This window comes from Salmo salar, chromosome ssa15, assembly GCF_905237065.1.
Source record: "Salmo salar chromosome ssa15, Ssal_v3.1, whole genome shotgun sequence".
Lineage (NCBI taxonomy): Eukaryota > Metazoa > Chordata > Actinopteri > Salmoniformes > Salmonidae > Salmo > Salmo salar.
The window spans coordinates 77293131-77314681 of record NC_059456.1 but is presented as its reverse complement, the minus strand read 5'-3'; the positions used below and the strand labels follow the sequence as shown (position 1 = coordinate 77314681).

At 45.5% G+C, this 21551-nt stretch overlaps 1 protein-coding gene across 4 annotated transcripts in view; it reads right to left on the bottom strand.

Moving 5' to 3' along the window:
* Positions 1-5202: 5202 nt before the first annotated feature.
* Positions 5203-21551, bottom strand: part of arhgap46b (Rho GTPase activating protein 46b) — an 89311-nt gene continuing 72962 nt past the window's right edge. For all 4 annotated transcript variants that reach the window (XM_014145896.2, XM_014145897.2, XM_014145898.2 and 1 more), the window contains 7 exons: positions 19038-19674; positions 18496-18594; positions 10202-10275; positions 9143-9342; positions 6768-6859; positions 6418-6587; positions 5203-6216 (listed from right to left, as the gene is read on the bottom strand). In XM_014145896.2, coding sequence (XP_014001371.1) covers positions 6022-6216; positions 6418-6587; positions 6768-6859; positions 9143-9342; positions 10202-10275; positions 18496-18594; positions 19038-19674 — 1467 coding nt within the window. In that variant the 3' untranslated portion in view covers positions 5203-6021. The remainder of the gene's footprint in view (positions 6217-6417; positions 6588-6767; positions 6860-9142; positions 9343-10201; positions 10276-18495; positions 18595-19037; positions 19675-21551) is intronic.

Sequence of the window (21551 nt, the reverse complement as noted above, 5' to 3'; positions counted from 1 at the left end):
CTTTCCAAATCATGTCCATTCAATTTAATTTACCACAGGTGGACTCCAATCAAGTTGTAAAAACATCTCAAGGATGATCAATGGAAACAGGATGCACCTGAGCTCAATTTTGAGTCTCATAGGAAAGGGTCTGAATACTTAGATAGATAAGGTATTTCTGTTTTTTATTTTTAATATGTGCAAAAATTTCTACATTTTAGTCATTTAGCAGACGCTCTTATCCAGAGCGACTTACAGTAGTGAATGCATACATTTCAGTTCATACATTTTTTTGTTTGTTTTTGTGCTGGCCCCCCGTGGGAAATCAAACCCACAACCCTGGTGTTGCAAACACCATGCTCTACCAACTGAGCTACAGGGAAGGCCAAAACCTGTTTTGGCTTTGTAATTATTAAGTCGATTGCTCCAGATTTTTTTTATTTAATCCATTTTAGAATAAGGCTGTAACATAACAAAATGTGGAAAAAGTCAAGGGGTCTGAATATTTTACGAATGCACTGTATGTGCTTTAATGGTCACCAGTGGCATGAATGCATAGGGAAGACTGCAGATAAATGTAGCAAGGGTCAGGTGTAACTGGTAGGCCTACATTATATTCACAGTACGTGATCCTTGGTTGGCTGAGTGCCAGTGGAATGTTTTTTTTTGGGACATTCAAGTCATCAATATGTTTCTAACTAGAAAGACGAGAGCCTAATGTTTAGAGTTTGGGATAAACGCAGATGGAAAACCCCTATTTATTTCTAGCCACTATGCTGCATTAGCTGGCTACATCAGGTGATAATGATTATTGCTAAATAGGACACCTTCCTGATAATATGGACCAATATGTATTGGGCTCATTTCTGGAGGGGGAAATTACATTTTAGATGTCAGCATAATTTTATTTTCATTCACTTCCGTGACTTGTAGTATGCTGTAATATGTGCTTTTGTCAGTGTCATATTACTTAGGCTAGTAAATTATATCACCCTCCACCTCCCAAATCCCAATTTAACCACTGATCATAAGTGTGTTATTTTAGATGTTATTTCCAGCCACTTCTCAATATAGTGTATTAAAAGCAACTTCAAATATGTGCTTTTGTATTTTCCTTTGATAGTGTTTAGTCACTGTGCTAGCTAGCAAATGAAATGGGCATTATGCAGAATTCTTTAATGTTTTCAAATACTTTACAGAAAACCTCCTGTAGATAATTTGAGCTGCATCCTTGTGGAGCTGTGCATGCTTATGCCGTGCTTGCAGGTTGCAACAAACAAGGGACAGGAACAGCTGATGTGACAGAGACACCAACAGACAAGGCCCTCCACATTATCTGGAATGTGACGGGGCCACACTGGCTCACCTCACAGAGAACCTACAGGAGAAAAGGTAAAGAACACCCATCCACTTTCTCTGACTTTTTTGAGGGTGATTTTCCCCTGCAACAATTGTGTCCTATACATAAACACCTACACTTAGAAAATACAGCTGAGCCTAAAATTGCTGGTCTGCTTATCATACTCTACTTGGCCTCCTGCTTACAACTGTCCAGAGGTTTGTATGTGTGATTTAACACGGAGTTATCATGGCTCTGTTGGGGTTGTGTTAACGTTTATTGCTTATGGGCCATATACGTTCAGATGTGGCAGTGTCCGGGTGTGTTGGATGCAGTGAAAGACATAATTCTACCATAACACATGGATTTAATTGCGCCCAGAACCAAATCCTGCGTAAGCGCTGGCCACTAGCCAATGTTTCTGTTGGTCACAAAAAACTTAAAACTGTGAAATGCATATTGATGTCAATGGGAGACAAAAGTTAGAGTTAAATACTCATATCCATGCAAAATGAATCTGAAAAAAGCAACAACACATTTTTTTACGGTCCATTTTATTTTTTCATTTTATGAAATAAACGCATCTGCAAAATCACAATCACCATTGCTGTTTTTATTGTTTTTCAAACAGCATACCCCAAAGACCTGCAAGCATATTTACAACAATAGTCAACAGCATCCATCATGTGAGGACAGGGGATTAGAGATAGAAGTGCAATGGATGAGGTGCACACATGTTGTAACTGTAACCATACACAGTGTAAACATCACACACCTAAGTTATTCTATCATCTCAACAACCACTATCAACACTCATTCCAAGGACGAAAAAAGATTGAGTCAAAGATCAGGCTATTTATCAAATTAAGAAATTACACTGACGAGTTGCACCACGAGCGTTTAAGTCAAATGAAGAGAATAATGACATTACTGTAGAATGGAACATTAGTTGATCTTTTTTAACAATATGGTTGAATCATGTTATAACTAATTGGTTTGAACATTCAGTGACCAAAGACCATACTGCTATTCACATACCAAACTGAATATGTACAGCCGTCATCCACAGAAGAGAATAGGATGGAAACGAGTTAAACCAGAGCTTTGGGAGTTCAGTGTGTAAGAGTATGGGCTCAGGCCATGACATCTTCCTCCTTGTTCTGCATGCAAGTCAGAAGTTTACATACACCTTAGTCAAATACATTTAAACTCAGTTTTTCACAATTCCTGACATTTAATCCTAGGAAAAATTCCCTGTTTTAGGTCAGTTAGGATCACCACTTTATTTTAAGAATGTTAAATGTCAGAATAATAGTAGAGAGAATTATTTATTTCAGCTTTTATTTCTTTCATCACATTCCCACTGGGTCAGAAGTTTACATACACTCAATTAGTATTTGGTAGCATTGCCTTTAAATTGTTTAACTTGCGTCAAACATTTTGGGTAGCCTTCCACAAGGTTCTCACAATAAGTTGGGTGAATTTTGGCCCATTCCTCCTGACAGAGCTGGTGTAACGAAGTCAGGTTTGTAGGCCTCCTTGCTCGCACACACTTTTTCAGTTCTGCCCACAAATTTTCTATAGGATTGAGGTCAGGGCTTTGTGATGGCCACTTCAATACCTTGACTTTGTTGTCCTTAAGCCATTTTGCCACAACTTTGGAAGTATGCTTGGGGTCAAATGGAAGACCCATTTGCGACCAAGCTTTAACTTCCTGATTGATGTCTTGAGATGTTGCTTCAAAATATCCACATAATTTTCCATTCCTCATATGATGTCATCTATTTTGTGAAGTGCACCAGTCCCTTCTGCAGCAAAGCACCCCCACAACATGATGCTGCCACCCCAGTGCTTCACAGTTTGGATGGTGTACGTCGGCTTGCAAGCATCTACCTTTTTCCACCAAACATAACGATAGTCATTATGGCCAAACAGTTCTATTTTTGTTTCATCAGACCAGAGGACATTTCTCCAAAAAGTACGATCTTTGTCCCCATGTGCAGTTGCAAACTGTAGTCTGGCTTTTTTATGGCGGTTTTGGAGCAGTGGCTTCTTCCTTGCTGAGCGGCCTTTCAGGTTCTGTCAATATAGGACTCGTTTTACTGTGGATATAGATACTTTTGTACCTGTTTCCTCCAGCATCTTCACAAGGTCCTTTGCTGTTGTTCTGGGATTTATTAGCACTTTTCACACCAAAGTACATTCACCTCTAGGAGACAGAACGTTTCTCCTTCCTGAGCGGTATGACGGCTGCGTGGTCCCATGGTGTTCATACTTGCGTACTATTGTTTGTACAGATGAACGTGGTACCTTCAGGTGTTTGGAAATTTCTCCCAAGGATGAACCAGACTTGTGGATGTCTACAATTTTCTTTCTGAGGTCTTGGCTGATTTCTTTTGATTTTCCCATGATGTCAAGCAAAGAGGCACCGAGTTTGAAGGTAGGCCTTGAAATACATCCACAGGTACACCTCCAATTGACTCAAATTATGTCAATTAGCCTATCAGCAGCTTATAAAGCCATGACATCATTTTCTGTAATTTTCCAAGCTGTTTAAAGGCACAGTCAACTTAGTGTATGTAAACTTCTGACCCACTGGAATTGTGACACAGTAAATTATAAGTGAAATAATCTGTCTATAAACAATTGTTGGAAAAATTACTTGTGTCATGCACAAAGTAGATGTCCTAACCGACTTGCCAAAACTATAGTTTGTTAACAAGAAATGTGAGGAGTGGTTGAAAAACGAGTTTTAATGACTCCAACCAAAGTGTATGTTAACTTCTGACTTCAACTGTATATCCCTGATGCACTCCCAGAACTACCGGCACTGTGCACCGCCATCCTCCACCCTGCCCACCTCAGCACTGCCCCTGCTGGCTGGAGGTGAGGGGAAAGCTGCGTATATCCTCTGATGTGGCTATGGAGTATTCAACCCTGGGGGTTTGGGTTTTCAAAGATGAACAGTAAAGCAGAAATGGAGGCACAGAGTCACGGTCGCTGTAAAAGCTCTGACTGCAGAAAAGGGGTTAACAACCATCTAGCCTCCAGATACATTTTTCTAAACACACCCTCTAATTTAGCGGCACCAGCTTCCAGGAATTAGGGAGAGTGTGCTGTATGAACACAAGCTTCTCTATCTCTCATACCACACACGCACACACACACACACACGCACGCACGCATGTACAGTCGATACACAAACACCCACACTGATGTGCAAAAACATACATACACATGCACACAAACGCACGCACACACACACACACGCACACACACACAGACAGCCTTGCAGCACAGACCCCATCACTAAGATGAGGTAGACACAGAGAAAACATGTGGGGCGCTAAAACCCAAACCCTGACCACACTGCTAAATATAACAGCGACAGCGTGGCCATTAAGACAGCTGAAATATGGATTTTAAACAATCTTTCCCTCATGAGGCACGAGATTTAGAGGAATAGGAAAGTCCTTGTTAGGCAATACTGTCTAAAAATAGTAAATCAGCTTGTGATTTGTCTTAATGGTTTTCCTCCCAGTCTATGGCACTAATGTACCTCAGACCCTCAAACCACTGCCAGATGGCCCCTCCCTATGGCTCGCACTGTAAATTCACAACTGTTGGCGTGGGTGAGGCTTGAGCTACAGGCAGCGACAGCGCTCTCATTTTCTCCTGCATTCTTTTCCCCTGACCTGCTAATAGCTCAAATTTGCTTTTTTACAAGCTCCATCAAAGGTATAATTGTGTTTCTCTGAACGGATGGGAAATAAGCCCACTGTAATTGTCTGGAGTAAAACAGCTGATAGTGCTACAAGAAATGCTCCTCATGATTTTAGTCCAAGACTGTATCTCTAACACACGTACACACATATATGCCTTACTGATTGGGCATCATTTTTTCCTGCTAGAGAAACTTTTATTCAGAAATAAATGTTGTTGTTTTTACCTAGAGAGTGAACCTGTCTCTCTGAGGCCAGTGGAGAGGTCAGGAGTACCTTAAACCTTTCTGTTAACTCATCCTGCAGCTCTGGCAACCCAGACAGAATTCATATTCAATTAGTCAAAAAAGCATTCCAAATGAACTTAGAATGAGAAGCAAGACATTGCTTGTATACACTATTACAATAAAGGAAAGAGAAGGGTTATAATACAGAGTGGGTTTCCCCTCATTTTGTTATTTTAGAACACATGACGAGACATAATTCATGACCATGGCATCAGATATGTATGTGGCACTCAAAGCAGGAAGTAATCCTTTAAAAACCCATATTTACAAATGAGATTTGTCTTGATTTCTCCCTGCACTCTGGCTTAATGTGCATCCCAGTCTCCTATTGTGATTGCTCTTCATATGCTGAATCTCACGCCAGCACGGTCCAGTGTTTGGAGCAGAACCATGGGGAGATACATAGAGTATGTACAGTATGTCCTGCAGTGTGCTTTAAAACTGATGAACAGTCTCCCATTACCATCACATGTGAGCTTGTCCCAAAGTCCCAAACGAGATGATTCAGAGCAGGAAATCTGTCTTGATATCCAGTCACTTTTTGGGCAGTCCACTGTCTGTAGTCCTCAGAATGTGGTGTTAGTGAACCAGAGAGAATCTAAGGTTGAGATGTGACATGTGTGAAGGAACAGCGGGGCTTGTTGTGGGTGAGGTGGCAGTAGAGAGTGGTGTGAGCGGTCTAGAGGAGGCCTCCTCAGATGATGCCCTTGACAAAGCTGGTGTCCAGGTGAACAATGAGCATGCGTAAGAAGGACATCTCTTTCCGTGTGTTCTCAAAGATGATGCGCGGGTCATCCGACTGGCAGCGGAGACAGTTGGGAGCCATCACCATGGCCAGGTTGTTCACGTCCATCTTGGTCTTACTCACATTGACGGGCTGGGCAAACACCTGCAGGAGAGCGGGGGGGGGTGAGTTTAGGGCAAAGGTGAAGTTCAGAGACATTTATGTGGTATTTGTTAATTGTGCTTATATTAAAACCTACAGTTATTATGTAGTTATAACTGCAAAGCATACAAAGTCACAGATAAACCTGTAAAGAGAGAGAGCGATGGCGAGGGGAGATGAGAGGCCTATATGTAGGAGGGTTACCTGTAAGAAGTGTATAAAGTAGCAGAGCACCAGCCTGCTTAGCTCAGGCAGAGACTGCACCACGCTGATCGCTGCCTCTGGATCCTCATAGTTACTGATGCACTGCTTATAGAAGCTCTGAGGGATGACTGGCTCCTCCAGCTCCCTGTACCACAGCTTCAGCAGAGACGCTAGAGGAGAGAGAGACACTCCCTTCAATACACAATGGTGTGCAGCCTGTACGATATACAGTAGTGTTTCCAGCCTTTACAACACATATTTGAAAAGAGGCAATAGATAGTTGCTCAATTCAAGAAAGACATCAGCCAAGAGGAGAAATAGAGCTTAAATGACAGGGATTTTTTTCTTACCTGGGACGTTGGGGTCGCCAAGGTTTTCTGGAATATTCCACTGATCCACCTGCAGCTTCAGTGCATTCACCTCGTCAATATCTCCAGGCACCCTGGGGGAAGAGACACACAGCAGATAGAAGTATAACAGCTGCTAGAGAGGAAGTAATAGCTTTATCTCCTATTTCAATATGACTGAGTACTTGTATGAGAGTATTGATATTGTTCTTGGATTGTGACATAGCACCACTAGGTGGTGCAGCTACCCTGTTAAGCAGCCCAGGGACAACCACAGCATGACTTTAGCATGTTGCCAAGGTCTCGTCCACACATGGGGGATATGTGAACCCAGGTGGACATGGTTATGCAATACCACTTAGGTATAATTAGTATGAAAGTAATTTCATATCCGCAGACATGGACATAGCAGTGCTACACGTCCGGAGGTATCTATTACAAGGGAACTGATTGTGCCAAGAAGAAAAACCGAAGCAAAATCACAGAGCCACAAGGACAACATCAGTCATATCCCTGACACAGGGACCCATGTCTCGTAAAAATAAATAAACCCTGAAGCTAAATAAGAAAACAAAAATAAAGACAATCCTCCCATAGCATGGTTTTTCAAATAAACTGCCAGGGTAGATTTCCTGTCAATTTTCAAATCACACACCCGACAAAAGGGAGATGTGACTCATAAAATGAGAACCGTTACAAAAAGGGAACTGGCTTAAAATAATCATGTGTACATTTGTTCATATCAATCTCCTGTTTGTTTTATATACAGTCCATAATCTGTCAGTCTGTGATGAGAATTTAGCCAAAGAGGAACTTATACAGAGATTGTATGCAGATTAAACACTTGCGTCTAAATGTACTCCAATACAAACAGAATGGGAGAGAAAGGGGAAACTATACCCACTGTATTTACATTACACAGGCATAAAACAATGTCTTTAATTACTGGATGCTGTTATCTGAAGCATGACGGGGCAAAAGCTTTATTTGGTGGATTTTCATTCTTTGTTGTGTGAGAGGGATTTAGTCTGAATATGTATCATTTGGTAATGTCAAACATATTAGTGTTTGTTTGAACTACCATCTCTCTGGATGACCACCCAGTCTCAGTCTGAGCCAGGCCGGGGAGGGGGGTCGTCTATATGGATGCCCCAGGAGAGAGTCTGAATCAGAGAGAACGGGGTCCAGTCCTCTCCTCTTCTCCACAGCCCAGTCAGTGAATGATTAACCTCCCAGGTTAACCAGATGGCTTGTTTGTTTACCAAAGCCCATAGGTCCTGAAGGGTACACTACAAAGCAGGATCCATGAGTTAGCACTAACTGACCTAAGTGTTCTTATATTAGGAAGATGAGCTTGAAATGGGAATGGTCTCATTGACTCAACAACCAAAAACACATATCTAAGTTTAGCTTTCTTAATGAACCAGAACGTCAATAGTTATTTCTGGTTGGTCATCAAAGTTAGCTGGCTAACTCATTGATCCTGCTTTGTAGTCTACCCCTTCAAGAGATGCTGTGTTTGTTTAAGTGATTTAACATAGCCTGAGATCAGAAGAGAAAGAGAGTCTAACTTCCTCCCCTCCCGACCAATGGGAGTCTCACGCCTCGATCACACCAACAGTGTCATTGTGTTATGGTACAGAAGTACATTCATCTCCAATGGAACACTGTGTTTGCATTGCAGAGGCAGTTGCAGAGGCAGTTGCAGGCAGAGCGTTCTGTGTGGTGGATACGTTGGATTTATCCAACTGTATGCGTAGACGGATTGACAGAAATAGTAGCAGAAGGTGAATGTTGAACTTTTGTTGCACACATATCAAGATGATGCTGCGAACCATTTTGCGCAATGATGCTGTAGATGTGATAGAGGCTTGAGGCGGGTCCCGTAATGCTGCTGGGCTGGGATCAGTACCAGAACAGGAGCAGCCCTGGCTGTACTGCTTCTTACTGATGAAGCAAAGCCTCTGACCCAGTCTTACGCCTAGATTCAATCCGGACCATGGAAGATCCACGATATACCTTGATTGACATTTAAAGGTAATTTCCGATTGAGCCGACATATTCAGCGTTTACCGTGAATGTGGTCTCCCCGAATGCGGGAACATTACCTTTAAGACGTGCATAGCAGACAAAACGAGATCGGATTGAATCTGGCCCTTATTCTGCATCCCATGTTTGCCACATAGGCTAAACTGTATTTACACACCTGTCTTTCTTTACCCCCATAACATCACTTACCCCATAGCTCAGAGTGATCCTCATCTGTAGAGACTGTTTCTGGTACCCTATGTTTATCCATTGCCACCAAAATTGCCCCCCTCCATCCTTCCACCTCTTCTGTCTGCAGCCCAGCCTGGTGTGCTGGTGTGACTACTCACCTGAAGATTCCCTCTGTCTGGGCCCCTCCCAGGGCCAGGACGTACTGGGACAGCTGCACCTGCACCCAGGGGAGCCTGCGCTCCGGGAACCGCTCACTCTGACGCTCCATGATCTCTTCCAGGGCACTGCCGAACAGGGATGGGGTCACAATGGCTTTCCTCCCCTGGTCTAACTCCTCCAGGGTGGGCTTCCTCAGACCCTGTGAAAAGGAAAAAAAAGACGTTAGAGTTTTCTGTAGACAGGACCTGACCCTAAGTACAGCTCTAGAACCACAAGTCTATTGATTAAGTTTAGAACTTGGTTGAAAGCTGTCCCTTGCCCATTATCTAGGTAAGCTGAACTGTAGGTCAGGTCCCTTGTATACAGTAGAAGGAGACACCCAGCCATGTTTAAGGCACCAGATTCCATCTCAGCAGCTCAGAGGGTTAAATATAGCCCCCAGTAAAAGTGCCTGGCCTGGGGCTGCAGTAAGGCTGCAGTGTGCCGGCTGTGGGCAAGCTGATTACAGGGTGGGACACAGCAGAGGACAGGGTGGAGGTTGGGAGACTGTTGCTGCACTGATGGAGGGTTGGTTGGGGGGTGCGAGCTCAGACTTGAACCCCATCTTTAGCTCCACGTGTCCAGTGTGGATGGGGAGAGAGCGGATGACGGAAGGGGGGGTTAAAAGGTTGTCGTAACCCCCCCACCTCAATTTGGGTTTACAGATTAGTGCCTATTTTGCTGAGGACTCCTAAGGGCCCAGTGCGATGATTGGTAACATATGTGAGAGCTCCCAGAATGCTTCAGTCAGTGCCACGCTTCACGGCCGACACTAACCTCAGGGGCAACACTGACTCATTAAAACAATAGAAATGTTCCACTTCTCTTTGTCTGCTGGGAGAGTTGGAGTCCCTATATCCCTTCAGATCATTAGAGTATAAAACTGCAGCAGAAAGTCTGGAAATGAAACCTCAATCCAGACCAGCAGTGAGAGATGGAGCAACCCCCTCTGTCCTTGTCTGACATCTCCCCCTCCCCTCCCTGGACCTTTTCATAGTGCTTTAGGATGACCTTCCTACCTTTTTGACCCCAGTGACAGCGACCTTCTGCAGCTTGCGGTAGCAGTACTTGGCATAAGTGCTGATTGGCAGGCCTGGAGAAAGGGGAGATGACAGACACCATTACTGACCAATCCTGAGGCGGTAATACAATCCGTTGCTGTTTTCTATCTGCCTGCATGTCAACATCCTCAGTGTTGAGGCTGTATTACTTCTATTCCACAGTGATAAAACTCCACCGACAGATCTTGTTACCATTGAATCATCAAAACCAAATCTGGCCACCGCAGGGCATTTTGGATATCAGCTCTGCATATTCCAAGAGAATCCTGCCCAGACAGCATGGAGTAATATAACCCAGCATATAGAGCTGTAGGGAACAGCTGTGCTTCAAGGTTAAAGCCACCGAGACGTCAAACACTGACCGCTGAACTATTACTAGTGCTAAGTATTACTATCACAGTTATTACTACTACTGTTATTAATGCACTATTGCTACTATCATTACTGAGACTGCATTTTTACTTGTTCCTCAATTGCTTCTATTTTTTACTGTAAATACTACTATTGTATATCAGGCCCATATAACAATATTAAGGCTGCATAGAATGAGCGACTGAGGCATTGGCCTACACATTTTGTCCTAACTGTGAGAACCAAAATGCATCTTGGCTACAGACCCTGTTAGTGAAACATCCACATGACACAGATTTATGGCAAACAGGTGAAAGCATGTCCTCAGCAACAAAACGCCCGCAGCAGTTTTGGCCGAGGGTAGATGAGTTGCGTTTTGAGAGACTAGGAGATCTTGACGCTTTAAAAAGGTTTTGTGATTATTGTCTTCTGTCATAAATGGAATGAATCACACCGAACTGACATGGTGTTGATTTCAGGAGGGAGAGGGAGGACTTTGTTCTCACCCAAGACGGAAATGAGATGGATTTCAATGCTGAGGAAAAGTAATTCAAATCACGACCCAACTTTACTGCTTCATGAAACAACAGAGAGAGAGGGGTGCAAAGATATATTTGACCAAAGATACTATGACCGATACTATGACCAAGGGGGAACCTTCATCAGCCCGACCAGGCCCTACTGTTAATATAGCACTGCATTGTTTTACAAGAGTAGACACCAGAGTTCATACTACTGGGTCATTCACCTCAGAGCACAGCTGTGAGGCCACATGGCCAAGCAGGCCTCAACAGGGATAGTCAGAGAGGTGACGGGTCACACAGGACGAACCTGATGACCTCAGTCCAGAACAAACCCTTTCACTTCTCCTCTTCTAGCCGTGTTTACAGTGTCGTCAAGATGTTCAAACAAAGTGGATGTAGTGCTTTGTAACAGAAAAGGAGAAGGGGAAAGTTGTATACAAGTTGTTTTAAGAGAAGTTCTCTTTTATCTGGCTGTAAAAACACGTTTAAGAGGCAGGGCAGTCATTTCACAAGGCCCCGTCTCTGATCTCTGACTGTGCTGCTGGACTGCAGGACAGACACATCGCTCTAGCTCAGGACTGCTGCTGGGACTGCTGCTACAACCCCAGTTCCTTTCTTTCTTCCCTACAGTATTCTCTTTAGACCCCTCGTCTTCTCTTCTCCTCTCATCCTCTTTTATTCACTTCCCACTGGGCACAGACGCCAGTTCAACGTCTAGTTTTGATTGACATTTGGTTGAGTTGTCAGCTAACGTGTCTTCAGCATGAAATCAACCAAAAAAATGTACCCTCTCATTGGATTTAGGTAAAGTTGTGTGAAAAAAAAGAATTCCCTTACGTTGATGATGTCTTTCAAGTCCAATCAATTTTCCACATTAATTCAACATCATCACACTGAATGTTTTTCTTGAAATGGTGTGGAAACAACATTGATTCAACCAGTTTTTGTCCTCTCCCAATCTTGAATGTATTTTCCTCTCCTCTGATTGTTGCTGTGGCATACTCCTCATCCTTTCTCCTTCTTCCTGATCATTCCGTCCTTCTCCTGTCTTGTGTTAGTGTTGGAATGACAAGCATGTGGGAGCGGTGGACTGATTTCCCCTCTGTGCCAGGTGGTATTACTGAGGCACGTAGCCCAGGCAGGCAGAGTAGAGGGCTAGCTGGTATGAACACCACTGTTAAGACCCATAGTTCTAAAAGAGAGTGTCCTGTGTTGATTTTAGAAGGGCTCCCGAGTGGCGCAGTGGTCTAAGGCTCTGCATCTCAGTGCTAGAGGCGTCACTACAGACCCTGGTTTGATCCCGGGCTGTATCACAACCGGACGTGATCGGGAGTCCCATAGGGTGGTGCACAATTGGCCCAGCGTTGTCCGGATTAAGGGAGGGTTTGGCCTGGGTAGGTTGTCATTGTAAAATAATAATTTGTTCTTAACTGACTTGCCTAGTTAAAACAATATTAAATAAAAAATAAACACTGCCTGAGGGGTGTAATTCCTGTGTAATAGCACAAGGAGAGAGAGAGAGAGAGAGAGAGAGAGAAAGAGAGAGAGAGAGAGAAAGAAAGAGAGAGAGAAAGAGAGAGCTAGATGGATGTGTATGTATGCATGCATAAAAGACAAAGGGAGAAATAGACGTGGGGGATGGGGGGCATCTATAAAGCAGGTGACATAAAAGAGCAACGGTCTTCATTACTATCTACTAGCAGCCTGTTTGTGCCTGTGGCCTGAGCCTCAGCTTAGTGTCCAATGCGATCCAACGCTAAACAGGGACAGCCAGGGCCAGAGAAAAAAAGATAGAGAAAACCTAAAGAGAGTATTTGCATACAAATAAGTGGTGGTGCCAACCTTTAATCCTCCACAGAGAGTAGAAGAGGCCCCATCCACCCCACTCCTATTGCCCACGCTCCCCCTTTACTGGGAGCTTCTTTCCCAGGACAGCCCACTGCTGCCACCACAATGCCTGGCTGCACAGGCCTCCCCAGCCATTGTCAGCCACACGCTCTTAAACGTGCCACAGAGAAGTCGGGCACTACCTAAACAAACCTTCTACGCCCTTTTTTCTTCTTTTGATGAAGAGCTGGATCTGAGGCCCCAAACTGCTGCCCAGAACAATGCCCACTCAGCAGCCTGGGCCCGGAGAGGCAGCTGGTGAAGCCCATAAAGATGCCACCTCCCTCTCGTCGAGACATTCCTATGACAATCCCCATCAAACCCCTCCCCCCTTCATCTCTACCTGGACTCGAGCCCATATCATGGGGTCTCTGTCGTAGACTGGGGTCTGGATCACAGGAAGCTGGATCATTTGTCCAGTGTCCCATATCTTTAAAAGAGTATGGATCACCCAACCCTCCAGTACAAACAAACAGTCTCCCACAGACAGTAGGTCCTCTGTCCTCGATGCCAACACTCCAGAGCGGATGTGGAGTGTGACTAACTGGTTTCTACTGCAGTGCGGGGAGTGAGTCAACAACCATCTCAATTCTCCTCACCTCTCCCATGCGCTATAGTCTCGTTGATGATGTAGTGCAGTGATTCGACTCTCTCTGTCACAGTACTAGTACAGCTGGTAGCAGTGCTGGGGATAACTGTGTGATGTGGTCTGGTGTCTGAGACTGGGGGGTCCTGGTGTGGGAGACGCGGTGCGTTTGGCCTCGGGGCAGAACACTGCATCATGAGAGGGGCCCGGATGCTGGGACACAGCTGTGAGGAACCATCTGATTGGTGAAATGAATCCTCAGAATCAAACAACATCAACAGGAATGGCATGACACACAGAGAGCTGGAGTGAGTCAGAGTACGTCACTGACTGACCATGCTGAGAGTGCTGCTAGCTGTAGAACAATTGCACGGGCACAATGAAAGTAGCAGTGGTTTGTAGTAGGAAGCACACTCACCCAACAGCTTCTTTATAACAAACAGCTACTGTTTACTTATACTTCTGCTACAGGAAGTTTACATACACCTTAACCAAATACATTTTAACTCAGTTTTTCACAATTCCTGACATTTAATCCTAGTAAAAAGTCCCTGTCTAGGTCAGTGAGGATCACCACTTTATTTTAAGAATGTGAAATGTCAGAATAATAGTAGAGAGAATTATTTATTTCAGCTTTTATTTCTTTCATCACATTCCTACTGGGTCAGACGTTTACATACACTCAATTAGTATTTGGTAGCATTGCCTTTTGTCACGTCCTGACCCTTGTAAGATGTCATTTTCTATAGTAGAGTAGGTCAGGGCGTGATAGGGGGTGTTTTTGGGTGGTTTTCTTGTTATCTGTTTCTATGTTGTTTTTCTAGGTTTCTATTTCTATGTTGGGGTTGTTGGGATGATCTTCAATTAGAGGCAGCCGGTTCTCGTTGTCTCTAATTGGAGATCATATTTATGTAGGGGTTTTTTCCATTTGTGTTTGTGGGTTGTTCATTTTTGCGTAGTGTTACTTTCTCTGCGTCATGGTTTGTTGTTTTGTTGTTGCAAGTATTTTGGTGTATTGCAAACGTTTCACGGAATAAATAAATATGTGGAACAACAACCATGCTGCGCGTTGGTCCAATCCTTTGAACAGCCGTGACAGAACAACCCACCACAAAAGGACCAAGCACCGTGGTAGGGATCAGCTGGAGGAATGGACTTGAGAGGAGATTTTGGATGGGAAAGGACCCTGGAGGCAGGCTGGGGAGTATCGTCGCCCGAGGGAGGAAATTGAAGCAGCAAAAAGGGAGCGACGATACTACAAGGCGCTATATCCACCAAGAGGCAGCCCCCAAAAAATGTTTGCACTAACAGCCCTGTGCGCTCGGTGCAAACTCCTCACCGGTGTCGGGCTAAGATGGGCATTCAGCCAGGAAGGAGTAGGCCTGCTCAGCATGCCTGGTCTCCAGTTCGCCTCCATAGCCCAGTACGTCCTGTGCCTCCTTCCCGCACTCGCCCTGAGGTGCGTGTTACCAGTCTGGCGCCACCTAGGCCAGTTCCACGCATCAGACCTCCAGTGCGCATGCCCAGTCCGGAGTGTCCTGTTCCTGCTCCCTGCACTCATCCTGAGGTGTGGGTTACCAGTCTGGCGCCACCCATGCCAGTCCCACGCATCAGGATTCCAGTGCACATTCCCAGTCCAGAGCTTCCGGCGACAGTTCCCCGTCCAGAGCTTCCGGCGACAGTTCCCCATCCAGAGCTTCCGGCGACAGTTCCCCGTCCAGAGCTTCCGGCGACAGTTCCCCGTCCAGAGCTTCCGGCGACAGTTCCCTGTCCAGAGCTTCCGGCGACGTTTTTCAGTCCGGAACCTACTGAGACGGCCTTCAGTCCGGAACCTACTGAGACGGCCTTCAGTCCGGAACCTACTGAGACGGCCTTCAGTCCGGAACCTACTGAGACGGCCTTCAGTCCGGAACCTACTGAGACGGCCTTCAGTCCGGAACCTACTGAGACGGCCTTCAGTCCGGAACCTACTGAGACGGCCTTCAGTCCGGAACCTACTGAGACGGCCTTCAGTCCGGAACCTTCTGAGACGGCCTTCAGTCCGGAACCTACTGAGACGGCCTTCAGTCCGGAACCTACTGAGACGGCCTTCAGTCAGGAACCTACTGAGACGGCCTTCAGTCCGGAACATACTGAGACGGCCTACAGTCCGGAACCTACTGAGACGGCCTACAGTCCGGAACCTACTGAGAGGGCCTACAGTCCGGAACCTACTGAGACGGCCTACAGTCCGGAACCTACTGAGACGGCCTACAGTCCGGAACCTACTGAGACGGCCTACAGTCCGGAACCTACTGAGACGGCCTACAGTCCGGAACCTACTGAGATGGCCCTCAGCCCTCAGCGGCGGCCCGCAGCCCGGAGCCCTCAGCGGAGGCCCGCAGCCCGGAGCCCTCAGCGGCGGCCCGCAGCCCGGATCCTCCAGCGGCGGCCTGTAGCCCAGAACCTCCAGCGGCGGTCTGCAGCACAGAGCTTCCGGTAATGATCTACAGTCCGATTCCTCCGATAACGATCCACGGTCTGGTGTTACAGAAGCGGAGGGATCTGCAGGCAGAACGGGGGTTACGCCCTGAACCAGAGCCACCTCCGCTGCTGGAGGATCGGAGGGATAGTAAGGTTCTGGGTTTAGCACTAGAGCCGCCATAGACATTTGTCACCCTCCCTACCCTCCCTTTGTGTTTTGTGGTTGTTTTGTTGTTGTTTTTTTGTTTGCATTCGGAGTCTGCACCTTTGGGGGGGGGTACTGTCACGTCCTGACCCTTGTAAGATGTCATTTTCTATAGTAGAGTAGGTCAGGGCGTGATGGGGTGTTTTTGGGTGGTTTTCTTGTTATCTGTTTCTATGTTGTTTTTCTAGGTTTCTATTTCTATGTTGGGGTTGTTGGGATGATCTCCAATTAGAGGCAGCCGGTTCTCGTTGTCTCTAATTGGAGATCATATTTATGTAGGTGGTTTTTGCATTTGTGTTTGTGGGTTGTTCATTTTTGAGTAATGTTATTTTCTCTGCGTCACGGTTTGTTGTTTTGTTGTTACAAGTATTTTGGTGTGTTGCAAACATTTCACGGAATAAATAAATATGTGGAACTACAACCATGCTGCGCGTTGGTCCGATCCTTTGAACAGCCGTGACACCTTTAAATTGTTTAACTTGGGTCAAACATTTCGGGTAGCCTTCCACAAGCTTCCCACAATAAGTGGGCTCCTGACAGAGCTGGTGGAACTGAGTCAGGTTTGTAGGCCTCCTTGCTCGCACACACTTTCAGTTCTGCCCACACATTTTCTATAACATTGAGGTCAGGGCTTTGTGATGGCCACTCCAATACCTTGACTTTGTTGTCCATTAGCCATTTAGCCACAACTTTGGAAGTATGCTTGGCGTCGTTGTCCATTTGGAAGACACATTTGCGACCAAGCTTTAACTTTCTGACTGATGTCTTGAGATGTTACTTCAATATATCCACATCATTTTCCATTCCTCATAATGTCATCTATTTTGTGAAGTGCACCAGTCCCTCCTGCAGCAAAGCACTCCCGCAACATGATGCTGCCACCCCTGTGCTTCACGGTTGGGATGGTGTTCTTCGGCTTGCAAGCCTCTATCTTTTTCCTCCAAACATAACGATGGTCATTATGGCCAAACAGTTCTATTTTTTTTTTCATCAGACAAGAGGACATTTCTCCAAAAAGTACGATCTTAGTTTTTTATGGCAGTTTTGGAGCAGTGGCTTCTTTCTTGCTGAGCGGCCTTTCAGGTTATGTCGATATAGGACTTGTTTTACTGTGGATATTGATACTTTTGTACCTGTTTCCTCCAGCATCTTCACAAGGTTCTTTGCTGTTGTTCTGGGATTGATTTGCATTTTTCGCACCAAAGTACGTTAATCTCTAGGAGACAGAATGAGTCTCCTTCCTGAGCGGTATGACGGCTGCGTGGTCCCATGGTGTTTATACTTGCGTACTATTGTTTGTACAGATGAACGTGGTACCTTCAGGCGTTTGGAAATTGCTCCCAAGGATGAACCAGACTTGTGGAGGTCTACAATTTTTTGCTGAGGTCTTGGCTGATTTCTTTTGATTTGCCAATGATGTCAAGCAAAGAGGTACTGAGTTTCAAGATAGGCCTTGAAATGCATCCACAGGTACAACTCCAATTGACTCAAATTATCTCAATTAGACTATCAGAAGCTTATAAAGCCATGACATCATTTTCTGGAATTGTCCAAGCTGTTTAAAGTCACAGTCAACTTAGTGAATGTAAACTTCTGACCCACTGGAATTGTGATACAGTTATAAGGGGAAAAAATCTGTCTGTAAACAATTGTTGGAAAAATGACTTGTGTCATGCACAAAGTAGATGTCCTAACCGACTTGCCTAAACTATACTTTGTTAACAAGAAATTTGTGGAGTGGTTGAAAAACGAGTTTTAATGACTCCAACCTCAGTGTATGTAAACTTCCTACTTCAACTGTATATTTGAGGATATTTCCTATAGGTAGATGGTGTCTCCTCTCGCTCTAAAAAGAGCTACCCTCAGCCATGGCCAAGACAGCGTCACTAATGTTGATTAGGTCAGAGGGTTAGGAGGCGACAGGGCCAGGGAGGACGACTGGCAGCGTGTGCTAGCCAGCTCAGCTGGGCAACAGAGATACAGCACAGAGGGAAACAGGACACCCTGGCGCTTGGATCTCAAGGCTCCTTTGTGTGGTTCTGCTACTCTCATTTAAAAAGCGTTGTGCTAATGCAAATGTGTGCAATACCTTCAACGATCAGTCTCATATTGAAAAAGAGCTAGTTAATCTCTCCTGTGAGTGTGTCAGTTCTAAGAGGGTGACACTGTGGGGTTAATCCTCCCTCTCAATTCTTCTCCTGCATGAATGAACAAGTGTTGCCGTAGTGAAACTCACCCTCCTCTTCTTCCTCCTCATTGTTCTGCTTCCTCTTCTTCCGGGACTTTGAATTCTTCTTGTTCTTCATGTCCTGTTGTTCCATAATGTTCTGCATGACTGTAAGTGGCAAACACGACGGAAAGTGAAAACGTTATTTGACTAAAAATTTATCGCAATAACTCTTCTTCGTGTGTCAATCTGAAAAACAGATGATGGTGTTTTGTGCTGGGCTCTCTCAACTTTGACCTTACTCCTCCTCCCTTTTCTCACTTTTCCAGTGCTGCATCCTGTTTGATCTGGCCTGAATCCCAGATAATAATAGCTGGAAAACCAATATCAACTGGCTGTTTTTGACCACACGGGAATACCGGAAACATAAACACACCTCTGGATGCACCCTAGTCTAATCAAACAAACCGTATTTACCCCCAAAACACCAAAAATCCGCAGCTACAGGAAACAACAACCTTCACCAACCAATGGTAAACACAGAAAAACATTCATAGATTTATATAAACAGAAAAAAACATTTTATCAATAGAAGAGGTGTTGCCACTCACTCTTCTTGTCGTTGGAGGGCTCCAGATGTCTCTGAATGTATCCCTCCAGGTAGCGTCTGAACTTGGGCGAGGGGGAGAAGAAGGCCAGGCTGATGGCCATGAGTTCCCAGCCAGCCTCCAGGCTTCTCAGGCTCAGGTTGTCAGTGGTCTGTCTGACCAGCTGGACGTACAACTCGTCCCTCAGGCCCTGCATGCCCCAGCACTTAGTGACCACCAGCAGGGCGGCGTGACGGCGCTCCAGCCGGGCCGGACGGTCCCCCATGTAGGCCTGGACCAGTTTGAACATCTCGCAGGCCTCCTTCTTGATTGTGCGGTCACTGGTGATCAGCATTGGCTTCTTAATGGAGCCCCTGTTCCAGGAGAGCATGTTGGAGATGGAGACGCGGCGGCGGAACAGGCCCTGAGTGTGCTGGTTCAGGTTCTTACTGGCCCAGTCCACCATGTTGGCGTCTGGAGGAGGTTTACAGAGGGTGGTGTAAGGGTACTGGTAACCCACACATCCTCTTCCACCTCCCCCACCTTCTCCTCTGTCTCCAGTCACGATAACTCTATGGGGGGAACCCCGGGTGCCCCCATGACCATTACCTCCCCCGTGTGATGAGGACTCCGACTGGGCCTTGGATTCCAGTGTTCCTGCCTGGAGAAGAAAACAGAGGGAGGGAGGGAGAGGAAGATTCAGCAAGGCATAGACAATCGCTACAGCTGGAATCCTATGTGAATTACTGTTTGTTGATGGTATGTGTCTGATGCTGCAAAGGTTTATAGAGCGTGTGTGTGTGTGTGTGTGTGTGTGTGTGTGTGAGCGCGCATGCGTGCGTACTGTAGGATCCGTTTACTCATTCCCCCTCAGAGTAGAACCTGGAATCACTTACACAGATCCCACTCCAGAAATAGGTGACCCAATATGGAAATCACATCAAAACACGTACAGTAACATAACATCCATCCCCCACTCTCTGTCTGCTTCCCTCACGCCACAACACTTCCACTGACACTGGGCCTTTACCAAATACAAATGAAATTACTTTCACTAATCTAATAATATGATATCAATTTGTCCACTTTATGCAATGAATCATATCAAATCCCCAATGGCTACCATGGTTCTCCCTCTCTGGAACATCGTTAATTCAAACCCAATCATAACAATAGTGAATCTGCCTCTGAACCAACACTAACGTGTCACCAAAGTCTTCTTCAGACTCAATTACACGGCCTAAAGAAGAACAAACTGTAACAACCAACAATAACCTTGACATATGGGCTTTACATTCATATTCATCATATGATGTCATATTTACAATGTAATACCACACTATAGCAGAAATCAGACAGATCTGTTAAACAGATACCAGGGGTTTCATTAACGTTCTGGCAGAGCTGTGTGGGTAGGGTCTAGGGATGGTACTCCCATTTTACAGCCTAACCCTAACAGACATACGTCCCTATGTAGTACAGCCCTCATAATGTGGTCGTATTAAAAACAAAAGCGGCATGAGAATGTTTTCAGCGGTGCAGTAAACTATGCAGAATGGTGATATGAACCATATGGGCTGTCGGTCAGCAGTATAACTGGTGTATTTTCCACAGCCCAGGTCCAAAGCTTTCCAACCCTAACCCCCTCAGCAGGCCTGGAGCTCCTCTACGACCCGCTAACGCCAACACAGCCTTTCTCCAAACCCACATCATTTGTATTAATCGCACAGTATAAAACACGGCCATGGAGGTACCAGTCACAAATAAGTCTAAGCTGAAAACAGAGATCTTAGTGGCCAATGCTGAATTTCCATGATGTAACCGTATCGAAGTGGCTGGTTAAACAGGCTCAGATGAAGATACAAAAGGGGTTGTGTAAGGCTTGTTAGCTGGGTAATTAAGCGCGAGGGAGGCCTGAGGGAATTACTGGGTGCCAAACCATCAGTCCTCGGAGGGGACACAAGATTAAGACTTTCTGGCTTTGGCCACGCAACATTGGCCTTAACCTTTCTCTCTCTCTCCTCCCTCTTTATTTCCCAACATTCCCTTCAACTCAAACGGCTGCATCTGCTGCCTGTCACAGGTATTCATAGTGCTTTGAGATCCATCAATCCCTTCTTCCTCTCTCTTTCCATCTCTCATGTAATTCCTCTTCCTCTCCCTCATTTAGTCCACTACCTCTCACTCCCATTTCCTCTGCCTCTGTTTGCTCCAGATGGCTCTCAGTGCCTAGTCTTCCCTGGTCAGTGTGTGTGTGTGGTGTGATAGTCTGTGATTGGGTTTAGCAGTGTCCTGTGTGGTGTGACGGGGCTCAGCAGTGTCCTGGCCATCACACTGTCCTCTCCCAGATTAGGTTGCAGATAACAGGGCAAGACACTGCTCTGCACATTTAGGGTCAGGGCAAGCAGGGGTACCTTTAAACCAGGCACAGCTAGCCAGGGACAGTGGCAACACTCACAAGTTACACAGACAAGAGAGAGTTTGGCCTAACTTGTTTGGACAGGTTCCCAAAGCTCCAGAAATTAGGACGCCCAGTCT